This window comes from Dipodomys merriami, unplaced genomic scaffold, assembly GCF_024711535.1.
Source record: "Dipodomys merriami isolate MVZ:Mamm:240054 unplaced genomic scaffold, mDipMer1.0.p SCAF_56, whole genome shotgun sequence".
Taxonomy (NCBI): Eukaryota; Metazoa; Chordata; class Mammalia; order Rodentia; family Heteromyidae; genus Dipodomys; species Dipodomys merriami.
The window spans coordinates 2,652,413-2,667,338 of record NW_027206135.1 but is presented as its reverse complement, the minus strand read 5'-3'; the positions used below and the strand labels follow the sequence as shown (position 1 = coordinate 2,667,338).

Sequence of the window (14,926 nt, the reverse complement as noted above, 5' to 3'; positions counted from 1 at the left end):
CTTGTTGACAGATGAATAATTTTTCATAGTGTTATAACTAGAAGAGCCTTTAGTCCACCCTGTCTTTCTTCAGGCTATTTAAACTGCTGTTGTGGATGATTATAACCTAAGTGGTTATAAACAACAGATACTTATTTTTTCACAGTTCTGAAGACTAAGACATCTAAGATCAAAGCAGCAACAGATTCCATGTGTGCTGAGGGCCAGCATATCAGTTTGTAAATGTCCCCGCATACTAGAGAAGCAGAGTAGCTTTATCAGGTCTCTTTTTGTTGTTTTTGTGCTGGCCCCTGGGGCTTGAACTCAGAGCCTGGGCACTGTGCCTGAGCCTGCATGTGCTCAAGGCTTGCACTCTACCACTTGAGCCACACCATCACTCGAAGCTTTTTCTGAGTAGTTTATTAGAGATAAGAGTCACATGGACTTTGCTGCCCTGGCTGGCCTGGAACTGTGCTCCTCATATCTCTACCTCTTAAGTAATTAGTCTTACAAACATGAGTCACCTGCACCTGGCTCAGGTCTGTTTTATAAACATACTAGGCTTATTCATGAGGGCCTCACTCTTGTAACCTAATCATTTCTCAAAGGTCCAACTCTTACTAGCATTGTATTAGGCAGTGGGTTTCAATCTAAGAATTTGGGAGGGAACATAAATATCCAGTCTTCCTTTAACATATACACTCACCACCACCCCCCACCCCCTCATATACATATACATGATGGCTGTTTTAATGAATATGTTTATTCGTTATGGAATTATTACATAATACGTACATAGTTAAATCATGCTATACATGTTAAAATATAATTTTTCTTTTTCTCTTTTTTTAAAATTTGCCCTCTTTTTTGAAATAAGGCAGCAGCAGCTAGAAGGCTCCCATGATCTCTGAAGCCACCTAGCAAGGAGGAAAATCACCAGCAGGCCCAGGTGTATAGCCCACTGGGTTACATCCCTCCTTAAGACCAGAACTAATGAATTAATGGCAGGGATGGAATTTGATCTGGTGCTGGATTCTGTGTCCCTAGCCAAACCTGATGGTGCATATTCCATAAATGTTCTGTATCACTTAGCCAAGCATGGAATGTGGACAGAAATGCAGGATCTGTCCTCAAGAACTTAGCTATTTAAAATGTCTGAAAATGCAAAACAAAAAACAAATACTACTGTATCTCTTCTGTACTCATCTATTTATATACAATGATAGCCACCGGCTCCAAAAACCATCATCTTCATTTTGTGACTCTTCCTTTTGATTACCAAGCAGAAAGTCATGTTATTATATATAAGTAGCCTGCGCGCGTGCGCGCGCACACACACACACACACACACACACACACACACACACACACACACACACACACACACACACACACAACACAAGTGTGTTGAAATTATTAACCCCTGGGCTTGTAGTAGTGATCTTCTAATGACTCTTGCTGTGGAGGTAGAAGGGAGTTGTAGTACTAGACAGGCCCTTGGAGAAGATGCCCCAACCCCCACTAGCTGTGCTTTGCCAGGTCTAATGACTTTGGACCTAAATGCCAGTACTTCTTTCTGAGTATTTTTCCAGTGCTGAACATTGATGGTTTGATAGTTCTGGGAATCATGTGACTGTTCTCAGAATGGAAGTTTTTGCTGTAGCCTTATAAGCAGATTCTTAATAAACAATTATACTATTAGTATAGACCCATTTCTTTCATGAACATCGATGTAAAACTTCTCAACAAAATTTTGACCAATTGACTTCAATAATTCATCCAAAAAATCATACACCACGATCAAACAAGATTCATTTCAGGGATGCAATGCTGGTTCAATATACTCATATCAATTAATATAATTTATCACATCAACAAGAGCAAGGATAAGAACCACATGGTAATCTCAATAGATGCAGAAAAAGCATTAGACAAGATCCAACACCCCTTTATGATGAAGGCTCTGGAAAAATTAGGAATCCATGGAACATTCCTCAATACAATAAAGTTTGTATATAACAAACCTACAGCCAGCATTATTCTTAATGGTGAAAAACTAAAGCCATTTCCTCTTAACTCAGGAACCAGATAAGGATGTCCACTCTCTCCACTTCTCTTCAATTTAGTATTAGAATGCCTACCTACAGCAATAAGACAAGATGCAAACCTAAAAGGGATACAAATAGGGAAAGATGAAGTAAATCCCACGGACTCCACTCCCAAATTATTTGAGCTGATTAGAAACTTTGGCAAAGTATCAGGGTATAAAATTAACCCTCAAAAATCAATGGCTTTTCTGTATGCAAACAATGAGAAGAGCCCGCCTGAAAGCAACTCCTTTTGTAATAGCCCCACAAAATATAAAATACCTAGGAATTAACTAAAGAAAGGAAGGACCTCTATGATGAAAACTTTAAAAACCTGAAAAAGAAAATCAAAACAGAACTTAAAAAATGGAAAAACCTCCCATGCTCCTGGATTGGAAGGATCAAAATCATGAAAATGGCAATACTTCCCAAGGCTATCTACAAATTCAGTGTGATGGCTATCAATATTCTAACCTCATTCTTCAAGGAAATAGAAGAGGCATTGCACAAATTCATATGGAACAATAAAAGACCCGGAATAGCAAAAACAATCCTTAACAGAAAGAACAGTGCTGGAGGAATATCAATACCAAATTTCAAACTCTACTACAAAGCCATAGTAATCAAAACAGCTTGGTACTGGCACAAGAAGACCTCAGGAACAATGGAATAGAATTGAAAACCCAGAAATGAACCCACAGATCTCTAGCCATCTAATCTTCGATAAGGGAGCTAAAAAATTAGAGTGGAAGAAAGACAGCCTCTTCAGTGAATGGTGCTGGCAAAATTGGTTAATCACTTGTAGAAAACTAGATCCTTATATATCACCCTGCACCAGAATCAACCCCAAATGGATCAAAGACCTTGCAGTCAAAGCAGACACCCTGAAAACATTACAGGAAGGAATAGGAGAAACCCTAGGTCTCCTTGGCACAGGCTGAAATTTTCTTACTAAAGACCTAGAAACACAACAAATCAAAGAAAGGTTGGACAAATGGGGTTGCATGAAGTTGCAAAGCTTCTGCATGGCAAAGGACATAGCTAGCAAGATAACAGAAAGCCCATTTATTGGGAGAAGAATTCACTAGCCGTACAACAGACAAGGGTCTCATATCTAAAATATACTTGGAGGGCTGGGAAGGTGGCTCAGTGGTAGAGCGCTTGCCTTGCATGCATGAGGCCCTGGGTTTGATTCCTTAGCACCACATAAGCAAAAAGAAAAAAGCTGGAAGTGGCACTGTGGCTCAAGTGGTAGAGCGCTAGCCTTGAGCTGAAGAGCTGAGGGACAGCGCCCAGGCCCAGAGTTCAGGCCTCACGACTGGACTCCCCCCTTGGAACTCAAAGTAACAACTGCCCAATAAATAAGTGGGCTAAAGACTTAAAGAGAAACTTCTCTGAAGAGGAAATAAAAATGGGCATCAGACACATGAAGAAACGCTCAACCTCTTGCCATAAAAGAAATGCAAATCCAAACAACATTGAGATACCATCTCACTCCAGTTAGAATGGCTATAATCAAGAACTCTAATAACAACTGATGCTGGAGGGGCTGTGGCCAGAAGGGAACCCTACTGCCGTGTTGGTGGGAGTGTAAACTTGTTCAACCACTTTGGAAAGCAGTATGGAGGTTCCTCAAAAGACTCCACATAGAGCTTCCCTATGTACCAGCATTCCCACTTTTGGGCATTTACCCAAATGATCACAAACAAGACCATACTAAAGCTATCAGCACAACTATGTTTCTTGCAGCATTATTTACCATAGCTAAGATATGGAACCAACCCAGATGCCCCTTAGTAGATGAATGGATCAATGAAATGTGGTATATATACACAATGGAATTCCATGCCTCCATCAGAAAGAATGACATCTCCCCATTTGTTAGGAAATGGAAAGACTTGGAAAAATTATATTAAGTGAAGTAAGCCAGGCCCAAAGAAACATAAGTCCTATGGTTTCCCTTATTTGCAATAACTAGTATATGTCTGAGACAAGCAGAAAAGTTCAGATAAGATGATGTTAAGTGAAATAAACCCCAAGATAAGGACACAAGTGGTTTTTTCTTTCTTGCTGTTGTTTCTAACATATTTATAAGGTACTATTTGATATTTTTGCTGCTTTGTATGTCCCTCCCCCATGGTATAACCCCTGTTTTCACTGTATTTGATGTTGTTATAATTTGGGGAGGGAAAGGGAAAAAACAAATTGTTTACAGGTTGACCCATTGCAACAAGATGCTATGTCGAAAAACAAACTTTACAACTTAGGCAGGGGTGGAGGAGTGGGGGTGTGGGGGTGTAGGGGGGTGGGTAACTGGAGGTTGTAGTTGTGGAGATTGGAGGGTAGGGGAAAAACAAAGGAGGAGGCAACAATACTTGATAAGAAATATACTCATTACCTTGCTCATGTAATTGTAACTCCTCTGTACAGTATTTTCACAATAAAAAACTTATTTTAAAAAAAGTAAAAAAAAACCTGTTACACTTTTAGGAATCACCTTTCAATCTAGCATTAAGTAATACACATTTACTCATCTACCCTCTCATGTCTCCTTCCTTTCTTCCTACCACCTTCTGCTTTTGGTTTTTGGGGAGACATGGTGTTGTTTTGAGGCTGGCCTTAAACTTTCAACCTTCCTATCTCAGCTTCCCAAGTGCTAAGATTACAGGTGTGCATGACCATACTCAGCTAACCCTTCACTCTTAAAAGAATTTTTCCCCTTAATTTGTGAAGGTATAATGAGAAAACAATATATAAAGATTGAGAATTAGATCATAACTTCTATTTTACATTAGACAGCTTAGTGGTACTAGAGACCTCCAAAGATAAAGTAATTCTTTCCTACCTCCACTTCAATCATTGATCCAAGTCAACAAGTGACAGAAGTAATTAGATTTAATTCAGACATCTAAGTAGAGAAGTAAATAGGTTTTTTGTGGGTTTTTTGGTCATGGGGCTTGAACTCTGGGCCAGAGTGCTGTCTCTCAGCTCTTCAGCTCAAGGCAAGCGTTTTACCACTTGAACCACAGCACCACTTGTGGTTTTCTGGTGGTTTATTGGGAATAAGAGTTTCATGGCCTTGCCTGCCCAGGCTGGCTTTGAACTGCAATCCTTAGATCTCAGACTCCTGAGTAGCAAGGATTACAGGCGTGAGCCACTGGTACCCATCTAAATAGGTAGTTTTTAATAACCAATACTCAAGTAGAGCAATCACAAGACTGACCAGTTTAAAAATTGTGCTATCAGTGTATAACTTCAAATCATCAATCATTTTTAAACTACAACTCTGCTTCAAATAATAGTGAGATATAATACTATTAGGCAGAATAACAATAATGATGAGGAAAATAAAGAGAAAGGGTGAAGGAAAGGAAGAAACTATCTTGCATCTTCCATCCCTTGGAGAGTTTAAAAAGTTCTTCTGCCTACCTGATTTCATTCACTATCAGAATAATGTATTGTCAATATGAAATAACCTAATTTTCAATTTTCATAATGTAACAACCAAGGCACAGTGAAGCTTAGAGAGCCCCAGAAAGATTAAGTGATTTGTTTGATGTCACAGGACTATTATTTGGTAAGGCCAGGATTAGAACTTAGATATTACAGTGTTTCAGTTAGTCATCTGCAAACTGGATACCACAGAATTCCATTTTCCCAAAGGTCCCAGGGAAGCTTGGTGGTAGACAATGGCAATGTTTGCGTTCCTCTCTTTTCCTCTTAGTCTTTAAATTTGCAAGTACTTTCTCTGTTTTTTTTTTTTCCTGTCAGTGTCTGTTATTTCACCATGTTTGACCATATTATCTTTTCATAAAAAATGATGCAAGTGTTATTTATATTAGGAAAACTACCCTCTGTAGTAGAATGTCTTCCCACCAACTATAATCTCTTAGATTTACTCCCACTCAGGTAAAGAATATTGAAAAACTGTGAAGATTATCTCAGTTTTTTTCCTTTCATACTTACAATGTCAGCCTCTCCGGTTTGAGGTTGTACTTAACTATCATCTTAATTTCAACCTTCTTCTAGTTTTTGTTGAATTTATGTTCTTTAGAGAATACCATTACTCATTTGCAGATGTAAAAAGTGTAAACTATGAGATTGCATCTATTTCATCTTTATCTTTATAATTAAGATATGTTTAAGGTGATCATTTTTGCTTGTTTTATTCATTTATTTTTTTCTTACTAGTATTAGGGCTTAAATTCAGAGCCTTGGTGCTGTACCTTAGCTTTTTCACTCAGGGCTGATGTTCAAATATTAATACTTAAGTCATAGTTCGGCTTGACTTTTCTGCCCTGAATGGCTTCAAATCTTGATCCTCAGATCTCAGCCTACTGAATAGCTGGAATTATAGGTATGAGCCACTGGCATCTGGCTAAGATATTTTTCTTTTCTTTCTTTTTTTTTTTCTTGTTAAGGTGATATACAGAGGGGTTACAGTTACATAAACAAGGTAATGAGCACATTTCTTGTCAAACTTGTTACCCTTTCCCTCATTTTTTTCCTACTTTCCCTACCCCCACACCCCCCAAGTTGTACAGATCATTTCCAACATTGGCGGAAATCTTTTTTGAACACTAATATGAACTATTTTGTTTTCAGTTTTTAAAAATAACTGTTTAATATTTTAATAAATGTTATCTTTTTAAATGTTAAATCGTCCATTCTTTGGCTAGGAAGAAGCATATCATATTGGCTCCAGTGTGTGTGTGTGTGTGTGTGTGTGTGTGTGTGTGTGTGTGTGTGTGTGTGTGTGTGTGTGTGTGTGTGTGTGTGTGTGTGTGTGTGTGTGTGTGTGTGTGTGTGTGTGTGTGTGTGTGTGTGTGTTGGCTGTGTGTGTGTGTGTGTGTGTGTGTGTGTGTGTGTTGGCTGAAGATCAAACCCAACGCCTCACACATGACAGACAACCACTCTGAGCCATATTCTAGCCTTCTACATGTTTTTATAATTATTTTTAAAGACTATTTTGTGGAGCAGTTTTAGAATCACAGTAAAACTTCCAGCAAGTACAGAGATTTCCCATACATCCCATCCCTCAGCAGAGTGGTCCATTTATTATTATCTATAATCATGTATCGACATGTTGTAGTTTATGTTACAACTCACCCTTGGGCCTTTTATATTCTGTGGGTCTGAATAAATACATAATGACATATTTACCACATATTTACCATTGATCCGAATGCCTCCCTGCTCCCCTCCCCTCCCTCAATGCCCCTCACTTCTCAACTGCTCACTGTGAGCCCATTAGTCTATGGTGCCTTCCTTGCTTTCTGGCACAACAGATCTCAAGCTCATGTTGATCATTTTCTGTACCTGTCCTGGAATCAACTATTCTTTCAGTGAAGAATACTATTCAGAGGGAGCTAGGAAGTGTGTGTGTGTGTGTGTGTGTTACTTTTTAAGCAAATATATTATCAGTTAATAGATATTTTAACTCAGATTTAGTATAGGTCTTTTACTTCCTTTTTGTACTTGATTCTTTCATCTTGGACAGAAAATCTTGGTTTCTAAGTCATTTATATAACTCCTTATTTACTATATTTTATGGTATATTTAAATGCTTCAAAATAATAAGTGATATTGTAATCATTAATAATAATTAATAAAAATTTAGATTTCTTTTTTTCTTTTTTTGGTCCGGTTGTGGGGCCTGAACTCTGGGCCTGGGCGTTGTCCCTCAGCTCTTCAGCTCAAGGCTAGCGCTCTACCACTTGAGCCACAGTGCCACTTCCGGCTTTTTTCTTTTCGCTTATGTGGTGCTGAGGAATCAAACCCAGGGCCTCAGGTATGCAAGGCAAGCGCTCTACCACTGAGCCAACTTCCCAGCCCCAAATGTAGATTTCTTTAGAACTCCTTTTATCCGTACAACATTTTCTACCAAGGATACATATTCAAAATGTTCCTTTGTTTTTTGTTTTTTCTTTTTCTTTTTGAGGTAGAGTCTTGCTTTGCTGCCCAGGCTAGTTTTGAAATCTTGGACTCAAGCAGTCCTTCTGTCTTAATTTTCATAATGCTGGTATATCACCTTACCCTATCAAAATGTTGTGTTATAAAGTCATTTGAAATGTTTCTTTCATTTATGTGACTATGTCATCCATTGATAGGTTTATTCATTTTACTTTACTTTCTATAACATTTGTCTGAAAAGAAATGTACTCTTTACCTGTCTTATGTAACTGTAAACCCTCTGTACATTGCCTTCATAATAACAATAAAAATTTTAAATTTTTTTGATTTAATATGCCACCTAGTTACAAGTTTCCAAAATAGAAACTATAATGAGAGAAACTTGACTTCCATCACTGTCCCTTCACCCATCTTTCCCTCCTCAGGAGCAGCCTTTTTTTTTTTTTTTAACTATTTTTTTAATTGTAAAAATGTTGTACAGAGAGGTTACAGTTATATGAATAGGGTAATGAGTACACTTCGTAGTGAGCATTGTTACCTCTTCCTTTATTTTCCCCCTCTCATCACTTCCCTCTGCAACTCCTCTCGCCCCCCTACCCCGACATTGTAAAGTTCACTTTCAATATAGTGTCCTGTATATCTCATCGTCACAATGGGTCAACCTGCATCTTCATTTAAGCATTCTGCAATATCCCTTCCCCTCCCCAAAGTACAAAATTATATATACAAGGTGCAGAGCACCAGCATCAAATCCAGTGAAAATGGGGTTATACCATGGGGGAAGAACCTACAATAGAAACAAAAGCATCACATAGTGTATCGTAAGTACATTAAAAACACTAGCAAGCAAGAGAAAAACAAAACAAAACAAAAAACCTCTTGTGTCCCTGTCTTGGGGTACATTTTGCTTAACATTATTTCATATGGTCGTATGTACATAGCCTTTGACCTATTCTGCTTGTCCTAGACATGTACTAGTCACTGCAAACAAGGGAAACCATGGGACCTATGTTTCTTTGGGCCTGGCTAACTTAACTTAATATAATTTTTTTCCAAGTCTTTCCATTTCCTAACAAAAGAGGCAATGTCATTTTTTTTGACGGAGGCATAGAAGTCCATTGTGTATATATACATATATATATATATATATATACATATATACCTATATCACATTTTCTTGATCCATTCATCTACTGAGGGGCATCTGGTTGGTTCCATATCTTAGCTATGGTAAATAATGAGGAGCGGCCATTTTTGTCAGACACTAATCCTTACAAATGATTCCTTTTTCAATATTACTGTTCTCTCTCTCTCTCTCTCTCTCTCTCTCTCTCTCTCTCTCTCTCTCTCTCTCTCTCTCTCTCTCTCTCTCTCTGTCTCTCTCTCTCTCTCTCTCTCTCTCACACACACACACACACACACACACACATACATTTCATGTCCCTCCCTCTCCCGAACAAAGGTAGTATAGCTTGCATACTCTCATATGCTTTGACTTCTTTCTTCCACTTAATAATGAATCCTAGAAAAACAGTCTATGAAGGTCTTTTGTTGGAATTTTAAGCTGCTTACTCTTTTATTATAGGATGTAATATAGTTAATTCAGCAAAGCCCCTGTTGAACTGTTGGCCTATTCTCCAACTTTAGTTATATACAGTGCATAGCTATTGATGATATCGTTTGCTAGGCTAGATCTCTGAAAATAGGATGACTAGGTGCTGTCTACTAGAGTACCTCATTAGATAAACTCTGTGCCTACCTGGATGTGGTGGTACATGCCCATAATTTCAGCACTCAGGTAGACCATTGTGAGTTCCAGACCAGCTTGGGAAACATAACAAGAGCCCTCTTCAAAACAGGGGGAAAGGAAACTGGGCCTAGAAGTCACATAGACAGCTTCTACCTGGCATATACCAAGATTGCAAACTTCCAGACACAAAGCAGGTATTCAGCATAAGCTATATGACTTGTATAGTTACAACAGATGATTCTTTCCAGTTAAGATGGGAACCCTCTCAAAATCCAGGATCCCAAATACTATGCCAGTTTTGTAAGCAGCCTTGCAAAAGGGAGCAGCAGTCAGCTGCTGGGTTCACTCATCATACACAGCACTATTTCATTTGTATTTGGCTTGTGTTCTTTCTCATCTTGGTTGCTCTTTTTGTATTAGGGATTTGGAGCCTTTGTGATATGTTGTAAGTATTTTTCTAGTTTGTCTTTTGATTTTGCTTATTATAGTATTTTGGTTTGTGGTTTTGAGGTATAGCTTCTCCCAGTCCACAGTTAAAAGGAAATGTGTATTTTTATTTCCTACATGCAGTTTCTAATTTATTTGGAATTTGTTTCTTGGGTTCCCCCCACACACCCAGAAATAGCTCTGTAGTTTGTGCCGATGTATTTTTTAGTGTATCTTTTCCTTACTTTTTTGAAAAGCTACCTTTATCCAGAGAGGTACTAGATTTCTGTATGCTTTGTGGGTCTGTTTCTAGACTTTCTATTCTGTTTCACTGGTTTGTTTATCTATTTTTGTACCATTACCACATTTTAAAGAAGTATGATAGGCTGTGCATTCAACAAGTTCTGCTTCTAAAGAGAATAATCACGAACTACATTTATAACAGATATTTCAATAATTAAGAAGTCCCTAGATAAACACCTGATGAAAGGCATGGAGACTCAATTTGAACAGATTGGACTTGTGGTACATTTACCAAATCGAGGATTCCAGATAAAGGTGTTTTAGTCTTCCCCTGCAGATCATCAAAAAGAAGGTGGAGAGCCACAGCCCTATCATTAACTGCAGTAGCACAGTTTAAGGTTAAAAAGTACAAAAGATTTTCATACTGGGGAAAAGATACAATAAAAATTACTTAGATTTTAAAAAGCACACAACTCTCACATTAGAAAGAATATTCCTTTAGTGAATGCAAATTGAAAGTGGCTAAGTGATGATAAGAATCAACCCCTGGTAAGAAGTAACCACAGGATTTACACCAGAGGAGAATGGGGCTAATACATTTCTGAAGAGACACTGGGGAATTAATTAGCAGTATGGGGGCATCAAGTCCTGATGCCCTGGCAGCTTCCAGTTAAAAATGCAAATCCTTTTTTTATTAAATGCGGTAAGAAAGTATTTTCGTTAGGGTATATTTAACCCTTCTTCCCTGCATAAAAAAAAAGAAAAACCTTCAAATTCTCCTTTATATCATTTTAAATATATAGTAGCTTTGACTCCTCTACCCTCTATCCTCTGTTCTTATTTTCAAAGTATTTTACTTATTTTTTATATGAACTTTGTAATGAACATTATCTAGCTCTGGAAAGTAACACACTGACATTTCATTAAGGTTATATCAAGTTTATAAAGTAACATACGAATAAGTGGCATCTTTGACACATTGAGTCCTACGACCCACTGGTACAGTATGACCTTCATTTTGTCAAGTCCACTTTTGTGTCTTTCAACACTGTCTTCAGGTTCCCTCAGCATGTCATTTGTACATTTCTTGGTAAATTTATGTCTGTTTTTCTCCCTCTATGGGCCTCCTGCTCCCTGATGCCTTCAATTTTGAGAAACATTCCTTAATGCTTACATGACAGATTTGATGTGGAAACCCGACATGTGTTTATTGGTGACCATTCAGGCCAAGTAACAATCCTCAAACTGGAACAAGAAAACTGCATGCTGGTCACAAGCTTCAGAGGACACACAGGTAGGAGTCAAAGCAAAATCATCCTGTACAGACCTCATGGTGTGCTGTCACCCGCTGTGTATTCTGATGTTCACATGATAGGGTTTGAAAATAGCAAAGCACAACCTGTGCTTGGGCAAAGAAACAGGACATGCATAAATGATTTCAGAATAGTTCAGTAAGAGATTATCTCAAAAATTTTTCTCCATAATCCAAATAAGAGAAAGCATCTATTTTGAAAATGTTGGTGATTTAGCTTTCATATTACATTTGAGAAAGCCAGTGTTGGCATGCATTAATGAGATGATTGAGACTCTGTGGCAACTGCTCTGACCCCAGAAGGCTGAAAGGAAGGACAGCTGCTTCAGTCTGTCTGGCCACGCTTAGAGTGAAAAGATGGTGTTGCCAGAAAAATCACTGGACAAGAAAAATGCTGTCATCAAGGCTAGCTAGACAACATCAAAAGGGACATGTTCATCTCTCCCTTGCTTCTGGGTCCTGAAGTTGATAACCTGAGTTTTATTTTGTTTCTCATCTTTTCATGATCATTTAAGCAAGGTGATAGAAAGCAGTCATTTTTAGTCTTTGAAAGACTTGAATAGATGATGATGATGATTCATGCTTTAGTAGCATTTTTAGGATGTAGCATAGGCTTTAGAGAATGTTGACCCCAGGAAATGAGCCACTGCTTGTTGCCATGGTCATTATTGGGCTCTTGTGTTCTTGCAAATGATTAACCCATGGTTTAGCATAGATCAGGAATAATGCTCAGTTTGGATGTCATATAAGAATAGCAGTAGGTGAAAGAGATTGTGAAACTGGATAGTACCAATCCAGTCATAAGAGAGTTCCTAAAGGAGAAGATACATGCAGTAAAGGGAAAATTAAGTCCAAGGATAAAGATTCATAAAACATCGCTTTAATTATCTGTGACTTTGCAAGGAAAATTGCATAGAAACTTTCCTTATGGATAGGATTCCAGTCTTTTCTCATTGACTCTCCTGTGTGTTCCTTCTCCCTCACCTTCACATACTGGGATCAAGTGCTCTACCACCTGAGTCATGCCCCAGTCCCTTTGCATTTTTTTACTTTGTTTTTCAGGTAAGGTTTCAAAAACATGATCTTCCTACCTCCACCTCTCAAGTAGTTAGGACCACAGGTGTGTACCACTACAACTCTATAACCCAGCTTCTTTTTGAGATAGGGTTTTGATAACTTTTGGGATCTATAGCCCTATAATCCAGCTTTCCCCCCAATTGTGGGGCCTGAACTCTGGGCATGGGCACTGTCCCTCAGCTCTTCAGCTCAAGGCAAGCACTCTACCACTTGAGCCACAGCACTATTTCCACCCCAGCTTGTTTTTGAGATAAAGTTTTGATAATTTGGGGGCTAGCTTTGATCTGTGATCCTCCTGTTTCCACCTTTCAGGTTGCTTGGTTTATACGGATGTACCACCATACTTGCCTTCATTGGCTGTCTTTTTGTAGACACATAGATTCTGGCCAACCAGGGTTCGGGTAGCAGCTAGAATTGTCTCACCTCAAAAATGTTAAACTTCTGTTTCACTTTGGACTTGAGTCACCTCACCTTTCATTTCCTTAAATCTTTTACTACTCTCCACTTGTTCTTTCTGATAGTGAAGACTGGTCCTCTGACCCACTGTTCCCTAGTGTCTCAGCTGTACTCACTTCCTGACCCAAGGGTACATTATTTCAACCATGCTTCTAGCTAGCACTGTCAGTTCTTTGACTGAGAGTGTTCTACCTTCTCAGCAAGTTTGGGGGCCATGATTTAGACTCTGTCCACCTTCTTTTTAAAACTATCTTCTTGGTCTGCAAGTGTATTTCTTTGAAACTTAGACCAACATTAAACCATTGCTTCTATGAGAAGGCCACTATTACCATTGCGGCATTGTGATTTCCCATCTAGGTGCACAGAGTCACCTCATCTTCCCTCTACCTGAGCTCAGTGTGCTCTTTTGACCAGTCCCCTAAACAGCTTTCACTAAGCTCCCCTATCTGCCTCCCTATCCTATCCCCAGGCTCCTCCTTCTAAAGCAGAAGCTTTGGGGAAAAAAAAAATTCTCAGTCTGTATTCACCCTACCCTAACAAACCAAGTTTTTCTCTACCTTTCCTCATCTCTGTGCAGGAACCTTCCTTCCTGTGGCCCCAGGCTGAATCTCCTCAGGATCTACACACCAAAATGAGTTCCCTTTTTCTCCACTTAACTTTCTTGCTCTTCTCAATTTAGTAAGGAGCTTAGGTTTCTTGCCTCCTTGTTAAGAAAACAAACTGTAAAACCTTCTCAATTCCAGGTCCAGTTACTGCAATTTCATCTTCTTTTCTTAACAGAGTCTCTTTTTTAAAAATTGTGAACTGTACTTAGTTAAAAGATTACTGTTTTATATATTTTTAAATGTTCTCATTGGTGGGGCATTCCATGCATTCATATTTTGTGGTCATTACTACTGTCTATCATATAACATCATAGAACATTATTCATCTTGGCAACTGCAACTCTGTACATTTAGACAGTGACTCTCTTCCACTCCCCCCAGTTCCTGGCATCCACCCTTCTGCTTCCTGAATAAGGATCTGACTATTCTAGGTACTTCCTGTAAGTGGAATCATACAGCACTTGTCCATTTGTGAATGGCTTAGTTCACTCAGCCTTGAAACATTTTCAAGGTTCATCCAGTGTGTTGCAAACAGCAATACTTTCTTAAAGAATATAATTTCCCCAGCTACTTCCATCTTCACCTTCCATCTCCCCCCAGCCTCCTGCAGTCTGGTTTGTCTCTGTGGCTGTACTTGAGCTTCTCTCCCTGAGGTGACTCACGACATATTTTGCACCTTATCATACTTAACCTTTCAGCAGCATTCTACATTGTGGCTGTTCCTTCTTCCTGTCTCAGCCTTTCATTCATTTCTATGAATATCCTCTCTCATTTCCTTTAATGCCTCAGGGTGTTGGTTCTTTGAATCCCCAGGTCTGCTCTGGATACTCTTCTCCTTACCTTAACTCTCTGCTCTCCCAGGTCAATCCCAGCCATAGCTCTCAGTCACAGAAATAAAAGGCATAGTCATTGTCCTCAAATTCCTCACAAGCCAGTGAGAGACACAAGCTAGTCTATCATTACAGCACATAGTAGCATAGACAGAGAAATGACGTGCTAAGCACTTCCAAGAACAGAAGTGACTTAGTTGGAAGTAGGCACGAGTTACGTAGGAAAGGCTCCCTAGAGGAGATGTTGC

The 14,926-nt window shown here is 38.8% G+C and overlaps 1 protein-coding gene across 8 annotated transcripts in view; it reads left to right on the top strand.

Moving 5' to 3' along the window:
• LOC138812171 (WD repeat and FYVE domain-containing protein 2) overlaps positions 1-14,926 on the top strand; it is a 273,328-nt gene that overhangs the window by 121,097 nt on the left and 137,305 nt on the right. For all 8 annotated transcript variants that reach the window (XR_011367562.1, XM_070000140.1, XM_070000146.1 and 5 more), the window contains exon 6: positions 11,580-11,692. Coding sequence is in view for 7 of the 8 variants with exons in the window: in XM_070000140.1 (XP_069856241.1) it covers positions 11,580-11,692 (113 nt within the window). In the remaining variant the exon portion in view is untranslated. The remainder of the gene's footprint in view (positions 1-11,579; positions 11,693-14,926) is intronic.